Source organism: Myotis nattereri, assembly GCF_964212035.1.
Source record: "Myotis nattereri genome assembly, chromosome: 14".
NCBI classification, from domain to species: domain Eukaryota; kingdom Metazoa; phylum Chordata; class Mammalia; order Chiroptera; family Vespertilionidae; genus Myotis; species Myotis nattereri.
This window is the reverse complement of record NC_138089.1, coordinates 45,761,703-45,777,981: the sequence shown is the minus strand read 5'-3', so window position 1 is coordinate 45,777,981 and position 16,279 is coordinate 45,761,703. Positions and strand designations below refer to the sequence as shown.

At 32.8% G+C, this 16,279-nt stretch overlaps 1 protein-coding gene across 2 annotated transcripts in view; it reads left to right on the top strand.

Moving 5' to 3' along the window:
• SLC4A7 (solute carrier family 4 member 7) overlaps nucleotides 1-12,984 on the top strand; it is an 83,953-nt gene extending 70,969 nt beyond the window's left edge. For both annotated transcript variants that reach the window (XM_081106183.1, XM_081106184.1), the window contains 8 exons: nucleotides 1,371-1,532; nucleotides 1,716-1,967; nucleotides 4,532-4,600; nucleotides 5,519-5,692; nucleotides 6,843-6,974; nucleotides 7,724-7,821; nucleotides 10,281-10,388; nucleotides 12,582-12,984. In XM_081106183.1, the coding sequence (XP_080962309.1) occupies nucleotides 1,371-1,532; nucleotides 1,716-1,967; nucleotides 4,532-4,600; nucleotides 5,519-5,692; nucleotides 6,843-6,974; nucleotides 7,724-7,821; nucleotides 10,281-10,388; nucleotides 12,582-12,663 (1,077 nt within the window). In that variant the 3' untranslated portion in view covers nucleotides 12,664-12,984. The remainder of the gene's footprint in view (nucleotides 1-1,370; nucleotides 1,533-1,715; nucleotides 1,968-4,531; nucleotides 4,601-5,518; nucleotides 5,693-6,842; nucleotides 6,975-7,723; nucleotides 7,822-10,280; nucleotides 10,389-12,581) is intronic.
• The last annotated feature ends 3,295 nt before the right edge of the window (nucleotides 12,985-16,279 follow it).

Sequence of the window (16,279 nt, the reverse complement as noted above, 5' to 3'; positions counted from 1 at the left end):
TCTATTTTTACCAATTCTTATGAATAAATGAAACTCTAAATTAATATTGCTTCAAAATATTGGTGTATTTTCCTGTAGTGATAGCCTCATTTCCTGATTCAGATTCCTAAATATATCCTTGTTATTCTTGTATTGATCTAGCTCTCAAGTAGCAGACTGATTTCCAGGGGCATAAAACACACTTGGGGAAACAGTTCAAGGAACTCTTAAGAATGTAAACATACAGATAAAATATTTTACACATGTGCAGTATTGAATATGAAGCAGTTTAATAAATAGCAGTGTGGGAACATTTGAATACCTGAATTAGAAAATATTAAATTTCCTTTTTGTGTTGACAAATGTTTTCAAGAAGAAAAAACAGGCTCAATATGAAGTCTAGGTAATGAAAATGTGTAGATTTTAATATGTCCAACATCCTTCAAGAATCTTAAACTCTCTTATGATCGTTTAAATTTTCTTGCTATAAAACAAATTTTACATTATAGAGTTGAAATTGTTAGCATCTGGTAAAGTGCCAGATTTTCGTCAGTAGATGGTTTGAAAAATAGTGTCCTGAGGCCCAGTTCTTAGTACTGACTGTGCCAAGATCACTAGTCTGCAGGATCTCTAAAGCAGTTTAGTTTAGGAGTTGATCTAGTAGGTAGATTGATTTTACATTTTATGAGATAGGTAGGAGCATGTTGAAATGACACCGTTTCACACATCTGTTCCTTCATCACAAATCTCCCAAAACATAATGCCTTTAAGCAATCACCCTTTATTTGTTCATAAATCTGTGCTACCGGGACTAGGTAGCTGGGTAGTGGTCTGGTCTCTTATTAGTGATACTTTGTATGGCCACAGAAATCTGTTGCCTTGATGAGGGACAGAGTGACCTCCCCATGCCTGGGACTTCAGACGGCTGAAACAGCTGGGGTGGTTGCCTCCTGTCCCTGTCTCACTACATCGTGTCGCATCCTGAAGAAAGATTATCCAGGCGCACTCAGCAGCTTAATCTCAGGGATCCGAGAGGGTTAGAAAAGAAGCTGCAAAGGTCCTTTCAGACCAAGACTCAAAACACCACACAATGTCACACTGGCCTTATTCTGTTGGTTAAAGTAAACCATAAGATCGGCCCAGATTCAAGGGGAGGAAGTAGACTTCACCTCTGCATGGAAGGAGTCGGACGAGGGGGCCCACATCTAGGGATGGGAAAAATCCTTGTGGCTGTCTTTGCAAATAATTCACCGTACATACCAAGATTTAATCTAGTTCTTTCTGATCCCTTGGGCTTTTCTTGGAATAGACACAGTCTATGCTGTGGGAATTTTGTTCAGTAGAAGAAGGAAACTTTTTTCTTTTTAAATTTATTTATTTATTTTTAACAGCCTACTGATCCAAATAGGGGCTGGATTATAAACCCATTGGGAGAAAATCCTTGGTGGACCTTATTAATAGCTGCTGTTCCGGCTCTGCTGTGCACCATTCTCATCTTCATGGATCAACAAATTACAGCTGTAATCATAAACAGAAAAGAGCACAAATTGAAGGTAACGTTAAATTTTGTCTCAAAGTGTTGTAATTTTTTGAAGGCTTTGGGGTGTTTTTGTAGTGACTAGAACTTGAAAAGATGTAAAGTGAAAACGAATTTATTCTCTTTATGAGAAGTATAGAATTTTAACCTGAAAGAAAAACGTAGACTTATAAATGTTCGTGTCCATTTCACTTTCCAGAAAGGAGCTGGCTATCACCTTGACTTGTTCGTGGTCGGAGTTATGTTGGGAGTGTGCTCTGTCATGGGACTTCCATGGTTTGTGGCTGCAACAGTGTTGTCGATAAGTCACGTCAACAGCTTAAAACTTGAATCTGAATGTTCTGCTCCAGGGGAACAACCCAAGTTTTTGGGAATTCGTGAACAGCGGGTCACGGGGCTAGTGATTTTCATTCTAATGGGCCTGTCTGTGTTTATGACGTCAGTACTAAAGGTAATAGACCTTTATGGCAAATGTTTTAAAATCTTCTTTATCGTAAAATTTATGCCCGGTTGTATGAAATTGAAACATTAAAGTATCTAAAATTAGTTTTATTTCCTAGACTTTACCTGGAAAATAATATTTTGGCATGGTGTTTAGTATAGCAGGCATTTCAGTTTTAGATGTACCCATTTAAAAAATAATGTTAAAAGGATAGAATTAAAATGAAAGACTACAGAGTTTTGGAAGGAATTAATCCATGACTTAGTTAAGATTTAAAAGAAGAATACAGTCAGAGGGTGTTAAAAGCATAAGTAGAAAAAGAAATATTAAAAATGGGTGAAACCGAGTTGTCTGACCAAAATATAAAAATAATATTGCTTTAATTAAATTAATACATTTTCCTAAAAAACTAAATGAAACAAAAGTAGTAGTAGCAAGCACTTAGTAGAAAAATATTAACAGCTAATAATATAAATGAATTATGTAAGAATTTATACTTTATGTCTGACATCTTTAGTCACATCTGCTTTTTGCCATACACATCTGTTGAATCTTGTTGATTTAAAAAGTTAACGATAACCATAGCAAACACAGCTAAATATCTAATCTGAAATTTTCTACCTATCCTGGAAGAGCTCAGCTTCATTTTTCCCTTGGTCGCTGTAGTTATTTTTGTTGTAAATAAAATTACTAAGTAAAGAGTTGTATACCATTTATAAATTAGGATACAAGCTTAGAGTACATAAACGCGTGTATATGCTATATAGTAACAAAAAAATTGATAAATACTAGAATTCTTTGGCCTCTTTTCATGCACTTTCTAACAGCCTATTAATTCACCCAATATTTGCTGAGTACTTACTATTCTACTGAGCCCTGGGGAAGCAATAATAAACAGATGCATTATTGTCTCCTTTTAAGAACTTGCCAGTCTAGTTGGTGAAACAGATAGGTAAATGGGACATTACTGCGCAGTGGTGAGTGTATTGTTAGAAGAGCTTGGGACTGAAGGAGAAATATGTGGTCTTTGAGGATGCCATTCCCTACTGATGAAGGTGCCCTTTACATTTTTAAAGTTAAAAAATTTTAAAGTATTAACTACATCTAGGCAGAAAAAGTCAAGTAGAACATCAAGAAAGCTCTAAAATGAAAAGCTAGTCTTGCTATTTTTCCTCACTTTCTGAAAGGAACTAACTATCCAGAGGTAAACTCGTTTTACTTTTTTGTCTTTTGAGTTATTTTGGCGATTACCACCATTACAGTTTTTTATATACTTTCATAATTTTATTTTTCACTTTATTACCTTTAGACTGGATATCTTTATCAAAGACCATGATTTCCAAAGTCTAGTTCAAGGATCTCTGGGAGTTCCTGACACCTTGTCAGGGATTGCCAGATCCTTCTCTTTCCAATCATGTAACTGTATGAGGCTGAATTGTCTTCATCTGCTTCAGCCAGAGTGACATATTGCAGCAGATTGAATGTACATACAGATATGAGAACTTAGTGGTTTCTGTTAAGTACCCACTAAAGAGATTTAACAGAAATACAAAACAATGCTACTCTTCTTAATTTTTTTGAAATTATAGTTTTCCATAAAAAGGTCCTTTATATTAATTTGTAAGGGGTTTGTTATTTTAAAATGAATTAAAAATAACTATTTAAAAATTGCTTTTCGTTCCCAATATGGTGATTATCTATTTCCCACATAGCTATATGTGTACAGTGTATACATCAATGTCTTTAATTTTTAGGGGCTTTTTTTTTATTCTGTTTATTCACTTTTCTTAGCATTCTAATGTTGCTTTATGGGTAAAATATTTTCCTGACATTTCTGGAGTATATTGATTAGATTTTTTCCAGGTTTCTTAGAAAGGACATACTAGGTTGTTAGTAGAGTCTCCACTGTAGCTTTAGGTCTTTTTCTCACAGCTCTCTCTCCCTTGGATGAGAGTGATGATTGTGGTTTTGAGGAAATGAATGAGGTCTGTTGGTAGTGTCCTGTATCATGCCTAGGCATGGACTAGGTAGGCGTGATTTAGGATTCTCCTAACTGCCAAAGAAATAAGAATTTTCTTTTGGGGGTGGGGTTCAATTATTATATTCAGTCAATGCTACTGTGTGATAATCATTGTAGGGGTAGTTAGAGTAAATAACAATGACCAATGCTGTTGGAGTGATAGTTATATATACCACATCCTTTTTTGATTATTTTATGTATTTGAAACCCTTTAATTTTCATGGCATTCTTGTACAGGAAAGTACAGAGTGGTTAAGGCTCAATAAGAGGCTAACTGGGTTTTTAAATCAAGTAGTCGGATTGTAATGTTCAGTCTCTTAACCACTGAACATGCTCCGCCCTCTTTTAGGAAGGAACATGGAGAAGATAAACAATTTTCAAGGAGGTTATTGTTTACTAGCATTTCTCTTATTTATAGAAAAGTTAGATCTCATTACTGAACGGTCATGTACTTCTGTCTCAGTAGGTATTCAGCAACCATGCTTTTGTGTACTTATTGCTGAGAAATTGTCTTGGTAGCAATGGGTTCTGATGATGGTCCTTTCACTTACAGTTTATTCCAATGCCTGTTCTCTATGGTGTTTTCCTTTACATGGGAGTTTCCTCATTAAAAGGAATCCAGGTAAGTCTTAAATATTTAATGATTTTGTAGAAAAACTTAACAAACGAAGATTACTTTTATGATGGTAGTGATTTATTCTCAACTCTAATATTTTGAGGACAGGTTAATTGGTGACTTCAAATCTACATTTTCTTGTGATTATTGGCTTACTGCACTTTCCCCCCCCCCCCCCCCGAGAATGAGGTTATGAACTGATATGGTCCTAACTATCCATTGTATCAATCCAATCTTAGTGTAAAATATTTAGCACATAAAGCAAGGTTAGTACCACATGACCACCTCCTATCATGAAAAGCATATTGTCTAAAGTTGCTGGCAAGACTTTTGGAAGGCAGCATCTTGATTTTTTTCAACACGGTCCAGTATCTGCTCTCCACTGGTCAGGAAATGATTTCATTAACTCACTTTTTTTTTTTTTTTTTTACAATAATTTTGTGGGTAAGTAGGGCTGATCTTATTCCAAGTTTATAAATGAGGAAATGAAAGCTCAAAAAGACCAAGGAATTTGCTCACACTTTAATTGTTACCTGAGGTTATTTTCATAGAATTGGTAATGTTAGAACCTTATAACATTGTTACTGTTTTGTTGTACACATTAGAAACAAGTTGAAAGATTGAGTGACTCCTGCATTTGATTATAGCAGACAAATTTATCTAAATATTTCAGTCCCCCAAGTTAAAGTATTTTGGCTTGAGTTTTTGGATTACATTAATTGCATTGCCCTGACTCCTCCCTCCCTCATCTCTCCCCCTGGGTTCAGAGGTTCTGTCCCAAAACTTCTCCTGTACTATCAGAACAAGGAAGTTATGGTTTCAGTCACAAAACCCTGAAGTTGAATGTAATTTTTTTTCCGAGGTAGCAGACATGATATTTTTGTTGAAAACATTCTCTTGTTTTGTTTTCCATTCCACACGTAGTTTTTCGACCGTATAAAATTATTTGGCATGCCTGCTAAGCATCAACCCGACCTGATATACCTCCGCTACGTGCCTCTCTGGAAGGTCCACATTTTCACGGTCATTCAGCTTACCTGTCTGGTTCTTTTGTGGGTAATCAAAGCTTCGGCTGCTGCCGTAGTTTTTCCCATGATGGTAAGTTTTCTTTTTCAGACTTTCTTACTAATGAATGACATCTCTGTGTTTTATAGTAATTATTAATATTTATAATTGACTTTGAGAAACCGAATAAACCCATTTTAAGTACCTTTGGTGTTTTGAAATAGGAATGAGCCCTTTCTAGCTATTAAACTAATCATTTTCAAGACCAAATTTGCTTATTTTCTATACTTTTGTTTGTTTTTTAGTCTTTGAGCTGTAGACACCATTTTGTATTTTTAAATAACTTTTAAACAAGTTTAGGATATTTATGGAATAAATATTATAGCCAGGTATAAAAAGCAAAGTAACCAGAACAATTTGATGAATTCAGGCCTTGCTAAATTGTAGTAAAAATTTTTGAAGAATATTTGTTATAATTCAGTAACTTTTCAAAGATAGGGAAACCCAGTCATAAAAGAAAGAGATATATTGGACCACATGATAATTAAATGTTTTATATGTCCATGGTAAAATCAGATTGTGAACTTGGAGAAAATATTTGTAACATATAAGGCAGATAATGTATTTCTGTCCAACTACACAGAACTCTTACCAATTTATGAACAAGTCATAAAAACCAATGCAAAACAGTCAAAGGATAGGAAATAGTAAAAACAGAAAAGGGATTCCAGATTGCCAGTGAACATTTAAAAACATCTTTAACCTTATTAACAGTTAAAGAAAAGCAGACTAAGTAAAAACATAATCTTTTTTACAAATATAATTGGAAAGTTATATTTTACAAATATAATTTGAACCTAATGCTAAAAAATGGGTTCTCTCATGCATTGCTCAAAGATTTTATCTCTACTTATATAATGTATGTAGTACAAAGTCATCATAAAAGTTAATAATCTTTTTTAAACGGTGAAGATGCCATGCTTAAACTGCTTTATAATTTATACAGAGTGTAAGGAATTTATATAAGAAAAGGTTAAAAATGCTTTTACATCTTTTCTTTGAGCAGAAAGAGGGGACTCAGTTCCTTTGAAGTAAAAAGGTGCATAAAATCATATTAAAATAAAATTTATAAAGTACTTTTTCTTATGTTTAATAAATTAATATAATAAAGTAATGTATAATAAGTTAATATAATTTATGTATTTTTAAATTTTACTTAATATTCTCTCCCCCACTTTTTAAGGTTCTTGCATTAGTCTTTGTACGTAAGCTCATGGATCTGTGTTTCACAAAGAGAGAACTAAGTTGGCTTGATGATCTCATGCCAGAAAGTAAGAAAAAGAAGGAAGATGACAAAAAGAAAAAAGAGAAAGAGGTAAAAACACAAGAATTTTAAATTTACCAAGTAGCAGCCACTATTACAGTCGCTTTATGGGAATGAACTCTTTTAAGACCTCCTGAGAACCTTATCATTATAAAGTGTAAGTACGTTATTACTCCCGATTTACAAGGAAGGAAACCTGGAGAGAGGTTAGTTAGTAGGTAACGTCCCAAGAATGGTTTTTACCCATTTTACCAACTTGCCCCATCCATAGTCCTGACACAAAAATACTTTTTTAAAAAATTACATGTTATGTGTGTATTTAATAACCATTCAGAAGAATTTAGCAGTATGCAAACATAGGTAACACAGAATAATTCTACATCATCGTCTACAATCTAATTTAACTTTAAATACAGAAGTAAATTTCAGGGTACACTTAAATTTAAAAAATATATATATTTTTACTGATTTCAGAGAGGACAGGAGGAGAAAGAGATAGATAGAAACAACAGTGATGAGAGAGAATCATTGATTGGCTGCCTCCTGCATGCCCCCTACTGGGGATGGAGCCTGCAACCTGGTTCATAGGTCAGACCTCAACCATTGAGCCACACTGGCTGGGTGGTACACTTTAATTTTTACAGCGATTTAGCAATCTGGCATATACAATGACAAAAAGGACTTTTAAGTAAACATCTTTTGACAAAAAATAAAAGAAAACTTTAGTCTTTATATGTTGACTTGTAACATGGAAGTTGAGTTGAAATCTGGGAGAAGTAATCTCTCTGTGTGCTCTAAAGGAGGCTGAACGAATGCTTCAAGCTGACGACGACACTGTGCACCTTCCGTTTGAAGGGGGAAGTCTCTTGCAGATTCCGGTTAAGGCCCTAAAATATAGGTGAGATACAACTGTACTTGTAAAATGTGTTTTATATACATGTCAATTGAACGAATACGCTTTGTAATGCTTCTTTAAAATAATGCCACCTATTTTTAAAAAGGCAACAAAGCCTGCGTCTGGCATATCAGCTAAAGGAGGGCTTCATGCAATTCTCCTGCTCCTTCCCCTCCCAGGTTATAGACAGGAGCGAAGAAGAAGCTGGACTTGAACCAGAGCTTTGAATTTCTGGGCCAAGCAGACAAGATTTCCTTGTCTCAGCACTTTTTCAGTTTCAGAGAAGTTGAAGGTCAACACACAAGTCTCTGAATATTCCCATTCTCTCAGTAGTACAGCTAGGGTCAGTGTGTGCTGGACAGTAAACCTTTGCAATGCGTTTTCTGATAACCTTCCACTATACAACTCTGTTTAGAGGCCCAGGAACTCCTAGATTCCAAAGGTGTGATTCGACCACTGGCAGTGAAGGCTCATATTATGGAAAAATAATGAAGTTGCATATTTCGTTTGTCATGTGTGACTTGATGGTTTATATTTTAAATTTAAGAACTAAAGGTAGACGTTGGGAAATGTAAACTTTTTTTGTAAAGATTAAAATGTAAACATTTTAAAAAAAGATTAAAAACCTACATTATTTATGCACACTTCTGATTCCTATTTCTAAATATTTATTCCATTTCTGATTAGCTAGTTAGAGTTCTGCTTTGCTAGATTCTGTAAATGTTTGTTAAATGAATTAATATAATAACTTCGTTGGTTGTACTTCCAAAAAGAGTTTAGGGAACTGCCATGGTTATTAGTGACACTCATCAACCTGGGGAGATTATTTACTACTTAATTTCTGTTGTTTCTGCATTAGCACTTTCTCAGTGTAATTATACATGGTCCTTGACAAATGAAATTGGAGTTTGTATTTAAGCTGTGTGATAGTGAACAAAAAAGAATGGGTATCTGTATATTCACTTTTATTGTTTAAGTGATGACATGAACCATGATTAATGCTGCTTTGCTTCAAATGTGAACATCAAGAATGCTAGGAATTGGCTGGCCTGTTTATCTGCCAGAATTTAAAATTTTAATTAGCTTTGGATGACTTGCCATGAAAATCAACGAGATAATTTATGACACCATTTGGAAACTATTTAGCCCTATACAATGCGAAAGTAATGTATTTAATGTCAGAAAACTTTCCCATCTAGTTTTGGAGGAAAACAAAATGTGTCCTTTTTTCAAAAAGGTCTTAATGTCTACTAATGGGAAAGTCCTGACTTAAAGGAGGACATTTGGAAACTAAAACGTGCTTCAAGAATTCTTCTCTTCAGTTATTTGATGTTGGCAACCAAGCAAAGAAGCGTTTTCTCAGAGCAGGCAGAGTCCCAAGTTGTATGGCTGTGCCATTGTGAATTGGACATTCAAATTGTGTGCACTTTTAAAAGCTGACTTGATGAAGCAGCCATTTCTAGAGACTGAAATGATCATGTCCCGCTTTTCTAGTCTTAGATTTAAAATGATCTTCGGATTTAAAGAATGAACAAAGCGAGCAACCCCTAAATGACTGCTATTTGGTCATTTATAACCTAGCTGCCATCACATTGTTAATTTAACATCTAACTTGACATGTGTGTTTGTCGCTTTTTTGCATGAAATGTTTTTCTTTTGCTGAAGAAAAAGAGCTTGCAAATATGTTTTATTAACTTCATATGTTTCTAGTACTTTCATATTGTGACTGACAGCCTTGAGCCCATAATGATTTATGGATAGCATCATTATTGGATTTAGGGCTTTTGAAGTAACTTTTTACAGTATTTCAAATAGACATTTGTTTTTTTTATAATGAGACAGTATTTTGATCTTTTGATTTTCATTTTGATTAATTTGATACAACACTTTGATACTAAAAATGTGAATGCCAGCAAAAATCAGTACTTAAAAGCCTGTTTTAGTATTGCCTGTTGAAATATTTTCAGAGCTCTGTTTTCAGTTTTAAAGTGTCACCTTTCCCAGCCTTCTTTTAATGGTTTTAAGAGCTTTAAAAAAGCATAATCTTAATTTTTTCCTAACTACTTTGGATAGTTATTTTGATGAGATTGAAGTTTGTGCCAATTATAAGTTTTCTAACTGATTTGAGGCAGTATTATTTTTATATTTATTAACACAATAATATATTCTTATATGTTATTTCAATAGTATACTTATAGTCAAAATGATCATCTTTGGGCATCATTGCCAATGTAATTAGCCTTACTTCTAGTTTTGACTATAAAGAAAGATGCATTTCCTCATGAGACTTTTATAATGGAACTCCCAGTATTCTGGTATCTTGCTAGACGTTGGTTTGTGTGCATGGCAAAGAGTTTTCTTAATTTTAAGTTGATGAAAGCAAATATATAGGTAATAATAATGACATTATTAATGCTTTTGCAAGTACTGAATACTAATAAAAAAGTGTATTTGTTCTTCAGTGTTGATCCCTCAGTTGTTAACATATCAGATGAAATGGCCAAAACTGCACAGTGGAAGGCACTTTCCATGAATACTGAGAATGCCAAAGTAACCAGATCTAACACGAGGTAGCTGTAACATTTACGCATTTTCTATCTGTAGCCAATTTCCATTTGCTTATGGATAGCTGTTCAGTAAAACCATTATGTTTAACTTAATTTACATAATTTATACTTTCCTTACCTAAAACCAACTTTTTTCTTCTTTTCCTTCCTTTTTCCTTTCATCTATTAATCCATTATTTTTCTGGATACTGGAATCAGGTAAAAATACTGATTATTTTATTTTTAAAAATTTGTTGTTTTCTCTTTCAAAAAATTTGAGCTGTTTTATAATAAAGATGAATATGTACCTCTGATAGTATGAAATACATATATAAACGATCAGAAACCCTATAAAATATAATTACTAGGGATAAATAAATTCTATGATTGAACACTTTCAGTCATGCTCCAAGAAGAAACATAAAATATTTTTTTGTTTGTTTTGTTTTAGCCTGGGATTTCTTCGAAGATCTTGGGAAGAAATTTAATCCATGGATATAAAGGCCGTTCAGTTTTATAATGTCCCATATATCACATAACCATTTTATAACCCCTTTCTTATATTTCTTATTATGTAACCCTTTTTTCTTCATTTCAAGGCCTGAACCTTAGGGATTCCAGTTTGATAATCATTAGTACTTTCATCCCTTAGGTATCTGGAGAAATGAAGTATAATCTTATTGGATACTTATTTACTTACTTATTTATTTATTTATTTATTATTTTCATTAACCCTCAGAAGATATTTTTTCCCATTGCTTTTTCAGAGAAAGTGGAAGCAGGGGAGGGGAAGAGAGAGAGAGAGAGAGAGATGTGAGATACATTGACTGGTTGCCTCCTGCATGTACCTCCAGAGGGGTCAGGGAGTGAACCTGCAACTCAGATAGATTCCCTTCCCTGAAATCAAACCCTCCACCATTCAGTGTGCAGGCCAGTGCTCTAACGACTGAACACACTTGCCAGGGCCTCATTCATTTTTAACAAATATTTATTTTGTGTACACTTTGTACCAGACTCTAGATTGGATGTCAATATACTCTGTTTGGGCATCAGGTTAAAATTTTTCCAGGCAAGCAGTCACATAGCTATTTCTGTTTAGTTACTGTCTTTCTGGTAACCATTTTTTGATGGTACTTGATTGGGTTTTTTTTTTCTTTTTTTTTTATTCTTTCCCTATCTCCTTTTAGAAACTTACTCCTACTTAATCTCTTTATTTTTTTTAATGTTATCATTTCTTGAGTTCTAATTTCTAAACTGGTGATTTTCTTTATTCACTTCTGTCTTTTATCTTAAAAGTTTTTAAGTTGAACTCTGTCATTTTGGGTTATTTCATGTAGCCAGAATTTCACTGAATACTCTTACTCCTAATATTTTCACCCCTCGTCAGCACTCCTGCCCCAGATTTTTAATATAGTTATGATATGTGTGTGTGTATATAAATGTCTACCTTACAGTAATATTATAGTATTTTTATATTTCTGCCTTTCATTTACATTATCCCTCAATTCAAAATCAAAAAGGAAGAAAGAATGTTTGGGTTATATTGTTTTAACAGAAAAATATTTTTTTTTTTGGGGGGGGGGGTACCTTGCTTCAGTTTTGTCTGGAGAAGGCAGCAAAACATAAGTATGTTTTTATACTTTTGAACGTAATTCAGATCCCAGATGTATTCCTGTAGTATAATTAAATCACTTACTTAAATCCATATACATGGAATTATTATATTTTATATTAACTTTTGAAAATAAGAATATGTGTTTTGATCTTCTATTTGTGAACCAAATTTGGAATAGAAGATTTATAAATTTGTTACCTTTTTTTTAGGAAATCTATTTGATGCTTACAAATGTTAATAAAGATTAATTTTTAATGGGTTTGTCAGTGCAATAAAAGTCCAGTGCTATCACTGTTCATATATAAAGTAAAAGTAATAAATCAAACATAGTCATATACTGAGCAATTTAAAGAGCTCCTCTGTAAGAAAAACATGAATCTCAGTGGGGAAATTATCTATTAAAAGAACTAAGAATTTTAATATTTGTCTTTCCAATTAAGTTTACAGATAGGAAAAGAAAGCAGCAAAATAATAATAGCCAGACATTTATATTACTAATAGCCATCTGAAAGGCTTATTACGAATGCTTATTGTTGGCCATATTTAGAATGTAATATCTATTTATTTAAAAATCATTTATTCTCATTCTTTGTTTTAAATAGCCCTGAAAAACCTGTGAGTGTGAAAATAAATATTGAAGATGAACCAACAAAGAAATACATGGATGCTGAAACTTCGTTATAGAATTGAACCAAGAGGAATTATATATATATAGATATAGATATACAGATACATACATATATGTAATGTGTGTATTTCATGTCACTATAACAATATTGTATGTCATGCTATTTATGCGTGACCACTTGGTTTTTAAAAGTGGTGTCTGAAGTTTGTTAGGGGTGCCATGGAGACTGTGTATATAAAGAAATAGTCTTTTAGAAGTGAGGTATATGGTTCTTACAATTCAAATATTTATTGTGATGAAAAAAATTGTTCTGTTCAATAGAAAGATGTGGGGAAATGCATTCAATGTACATTTATTTAAATTTGTTTATCAGTGACAATTCATGCCAATCTTAAGTGATGTGTACTTTGTCCATATATTTCTAATTTTAACTTGAGTTACACACATTATTTCACTTGTGTTAGTGCTTTATGGGAAGAACGGGGGATCGTATGCCAGTGCTGTGGGACAGAATATGAACATGTCATGGCTTCTCTTTGTGTGTTTCATTTATGTAGATGCCCATCATGTTTCACAAGCGATGGAATTTTTTCGCTATAGAGGTAGAACAATGGAAACTTCCTAGATAAGAACTGTAGTTTTGACCCTTTTTAAAAAATTTTATTTTAAATCTTTTAAGACCTCCACAGCTAGGTTTCATTCTGATAAGTAAAATTGCAGATGATTTATAATTTAACTCCCATCCCAGTCATACATTTATGAATTTTAGAAACTAAGAAATGCTAGTTACAGTAGTTAAATTTTGTTACCTTTGTAGAAATTGTTTCCTGATTTCTAATACTTTATTAGAGCCCAGAGTGCTCACTCTATTCTCTGCCTTTGCTGTCTTTTACTTAAGTGTTGTTTAGTTTGTATCAGGTTCAAGGTTTTGATGATTTTTCTATTATAAGTAGTACGATGAAATAATCAGGAGTCAGAATTCTCTTAAATGGGTTTATGATCAGTATTACTTTATTCTAGTAGGATTTACCTTTCATTTTCTGTTTACATTGTTCTTTCTATTGTATAGATAATATTTAATAGATTGTTATATGTGATTTCATTTTTAAATATTTTATTTATTTTAATTGATATGATGCTTATGTATTATATACAAACATTTGAAAAGGTAACAGATATAGAGTAAATTGTTAATGTAAATAGTTGGTGCTCATTGCATTTACAGTTTATTATCTGAAAGCAGTTGACAGATTTTACATCTTTATATAAAGCACTGCCATATTTGTATTTTAAAAGGAATTTGGAAATTTTATGTATAGCTCAGATTGATGGCATTCTTTCTGTTTTGTGTTAGTATTTGTTACTTAATTTTGATCTTCTGAGCTGTCTTTTAACTTCTAGCAAATCTTTTTAGTCACCTTTTTTCTGCTCTTAGCTCCACATGAAATAAATAAATGTTCTTGTTAAGCCTGTAGGACTGGATGAATGGGGTTGTGAAACTAATTTGGCAAGAGGATAGTTTAATGACAGCTAAATGAATATTGAGAAGCCTCAGAAATATTTAAAATAGTGACATGAATAGTAGGATGAAAATATTAATGAAATTACAATGCTCCCTTCAATCATTTGTAATTAAAGTACAAAAGTATGAAGAATGATCTTATATAGAGGATCATGAGAAATGCCCAAAACTGATATTTTAGCAATTTGGAATGCTTTTAAAATTTATTCTAAAATACTTAATAACTAATGCAACTTACCCGTCTGAGACTGTATTATCAGATTCTAGTTAAAATAACAGATTTAACTTATGCCTCAGATGGGAGGTTGCAAATGTAGCCACCTTTAAATAGAAAATATAGCTGGCATCATTTGGTACTGCCTAAAAAAGAGTTCTACTCTATTTACAGTTGGTAATAGAGTATTTATTACCCACGGTGCTTGTTATTGTTCTTGCGCTTCCATTGAAGTGGTTCCTTTTTGTTCATAGCAGCATCATCATTTCCAAAGACCCCCAGTATTTGCTGCTGTATTTTGTAAACTCCCCTGATGTACATGAATAGGAGGATTTCCTCACATAATTTCCTTATGTCTGGACATCATAGGGTTAACAAATGTGCATTATTTTATAGGATGTAATTTTAAAATTTAAACTGAAAACTACCTGGGATCATAGTGTTTCTGTGATTTTATTTAATTATGTATAGTGATTGTCCAGTGCCAGAAAAACCATGACTTGCAAAATACTTTGCACTCAAAATATTTTTAGTATGTTTCAAATTTGATAATGGTTTCTGCTTTCTTTTGACTACTTGACTTATAAAATGATTTGATATGACTACTCCATTGAAGAGCAAAGGTAACTCAAGTTTAAGTAATTAACTGCTTGTTTTATATGGTTATATTATTCCACTATTTTTGAAAAATAACAATCATGGATAGCATTCATTGCCAGAGAGTGAGAAATATAATTTACTACATATATTGATTCTTAAATGTTGCCTTAAATAGGTGGAAATGAGCAGTAATAATTGCTATGTACTGATTTACCTCAAGGTGCAAAATAATTCAACCTGTACATATTCCATTTACGAAATAAGTTCACAGACACAGCTCTGCACTTTCTTAGATGCCTTGGTTTCCAGGATGGAGCTTAGTGCTACTGAATACCCTGGCCCCAGAGCCACCTCAGGATATTCTCTCCACCCTATTTTATTTATTTATAGACACTGCTTACAAAGACTATAATGAATCCTGATGCTGACCATCTGAAATTTCCTTTTTTTGAATGCTACTTCATTCTAAAATAGCAGCTTTTGAGAAAACAGTGAACTAATTTCATTATGATAAAAGATGATTCTGTATATTCTCTAATAATATTAGGTATGCCGAGGGAAGCACACAATCTTTCTAATGGTGTTTGTGTGCGTGTGCGTGTGCGTGTGCGTGTGTATAAGTGATTTATCAAATCTTAAATCTCTCAAGTTGTTTAACAAAGCTGTGGCGTATCAACGTTCACATTTGCCAAGTCTTCTGTAAAACACGTAGGACAAATTTTTTTAATGTCCTAATGTGTGTATTCATAAAGCAGATTTCTTTACCACTCAAGATTAATTTTTGTTTTTTTCATCCAAAAACATTTCTTCTTTTTTCTTCACATACTTAAAATTTATTGTATGTATATAATAGCTTTCTTTTTCCTTTTACAAAGACAGGTTCAAAATTCTGTACAAAGAGAAAATGGTTTCTGAAACTGAGGTATGACATCAGAGCTTGCTGTCTTGTCAGGATTATATCATGTACATCAGTTCTGTGAATGTGCTCAAGAATTTTACATGTGAATCCTGTTTTAAAGTGCTCAGATTTCAGATACGTCAGCCATTGATACAACATTTTAATTAAAAAAAATGTTTAATTTAATGTTTTAAATTTATTTATGTAGATCACATTGTTGTTATATGCAGTACAAATATGTGAAATGTCTTTTGGTTTAGTCCGACAATTATTTATTTTTCAGAAAGTAAACTTAAAGACTTGAAGGACATTCAAAATTTAAAATAGTGTTCAGAATTAAAAATTTGGCAATTTAATGTAAAGTTGATTCTTTTTTAACTTTTCAAAAAATAATATAAGTATCAATAGGAAAGCATATTTGGAAATGGAATCATCTAA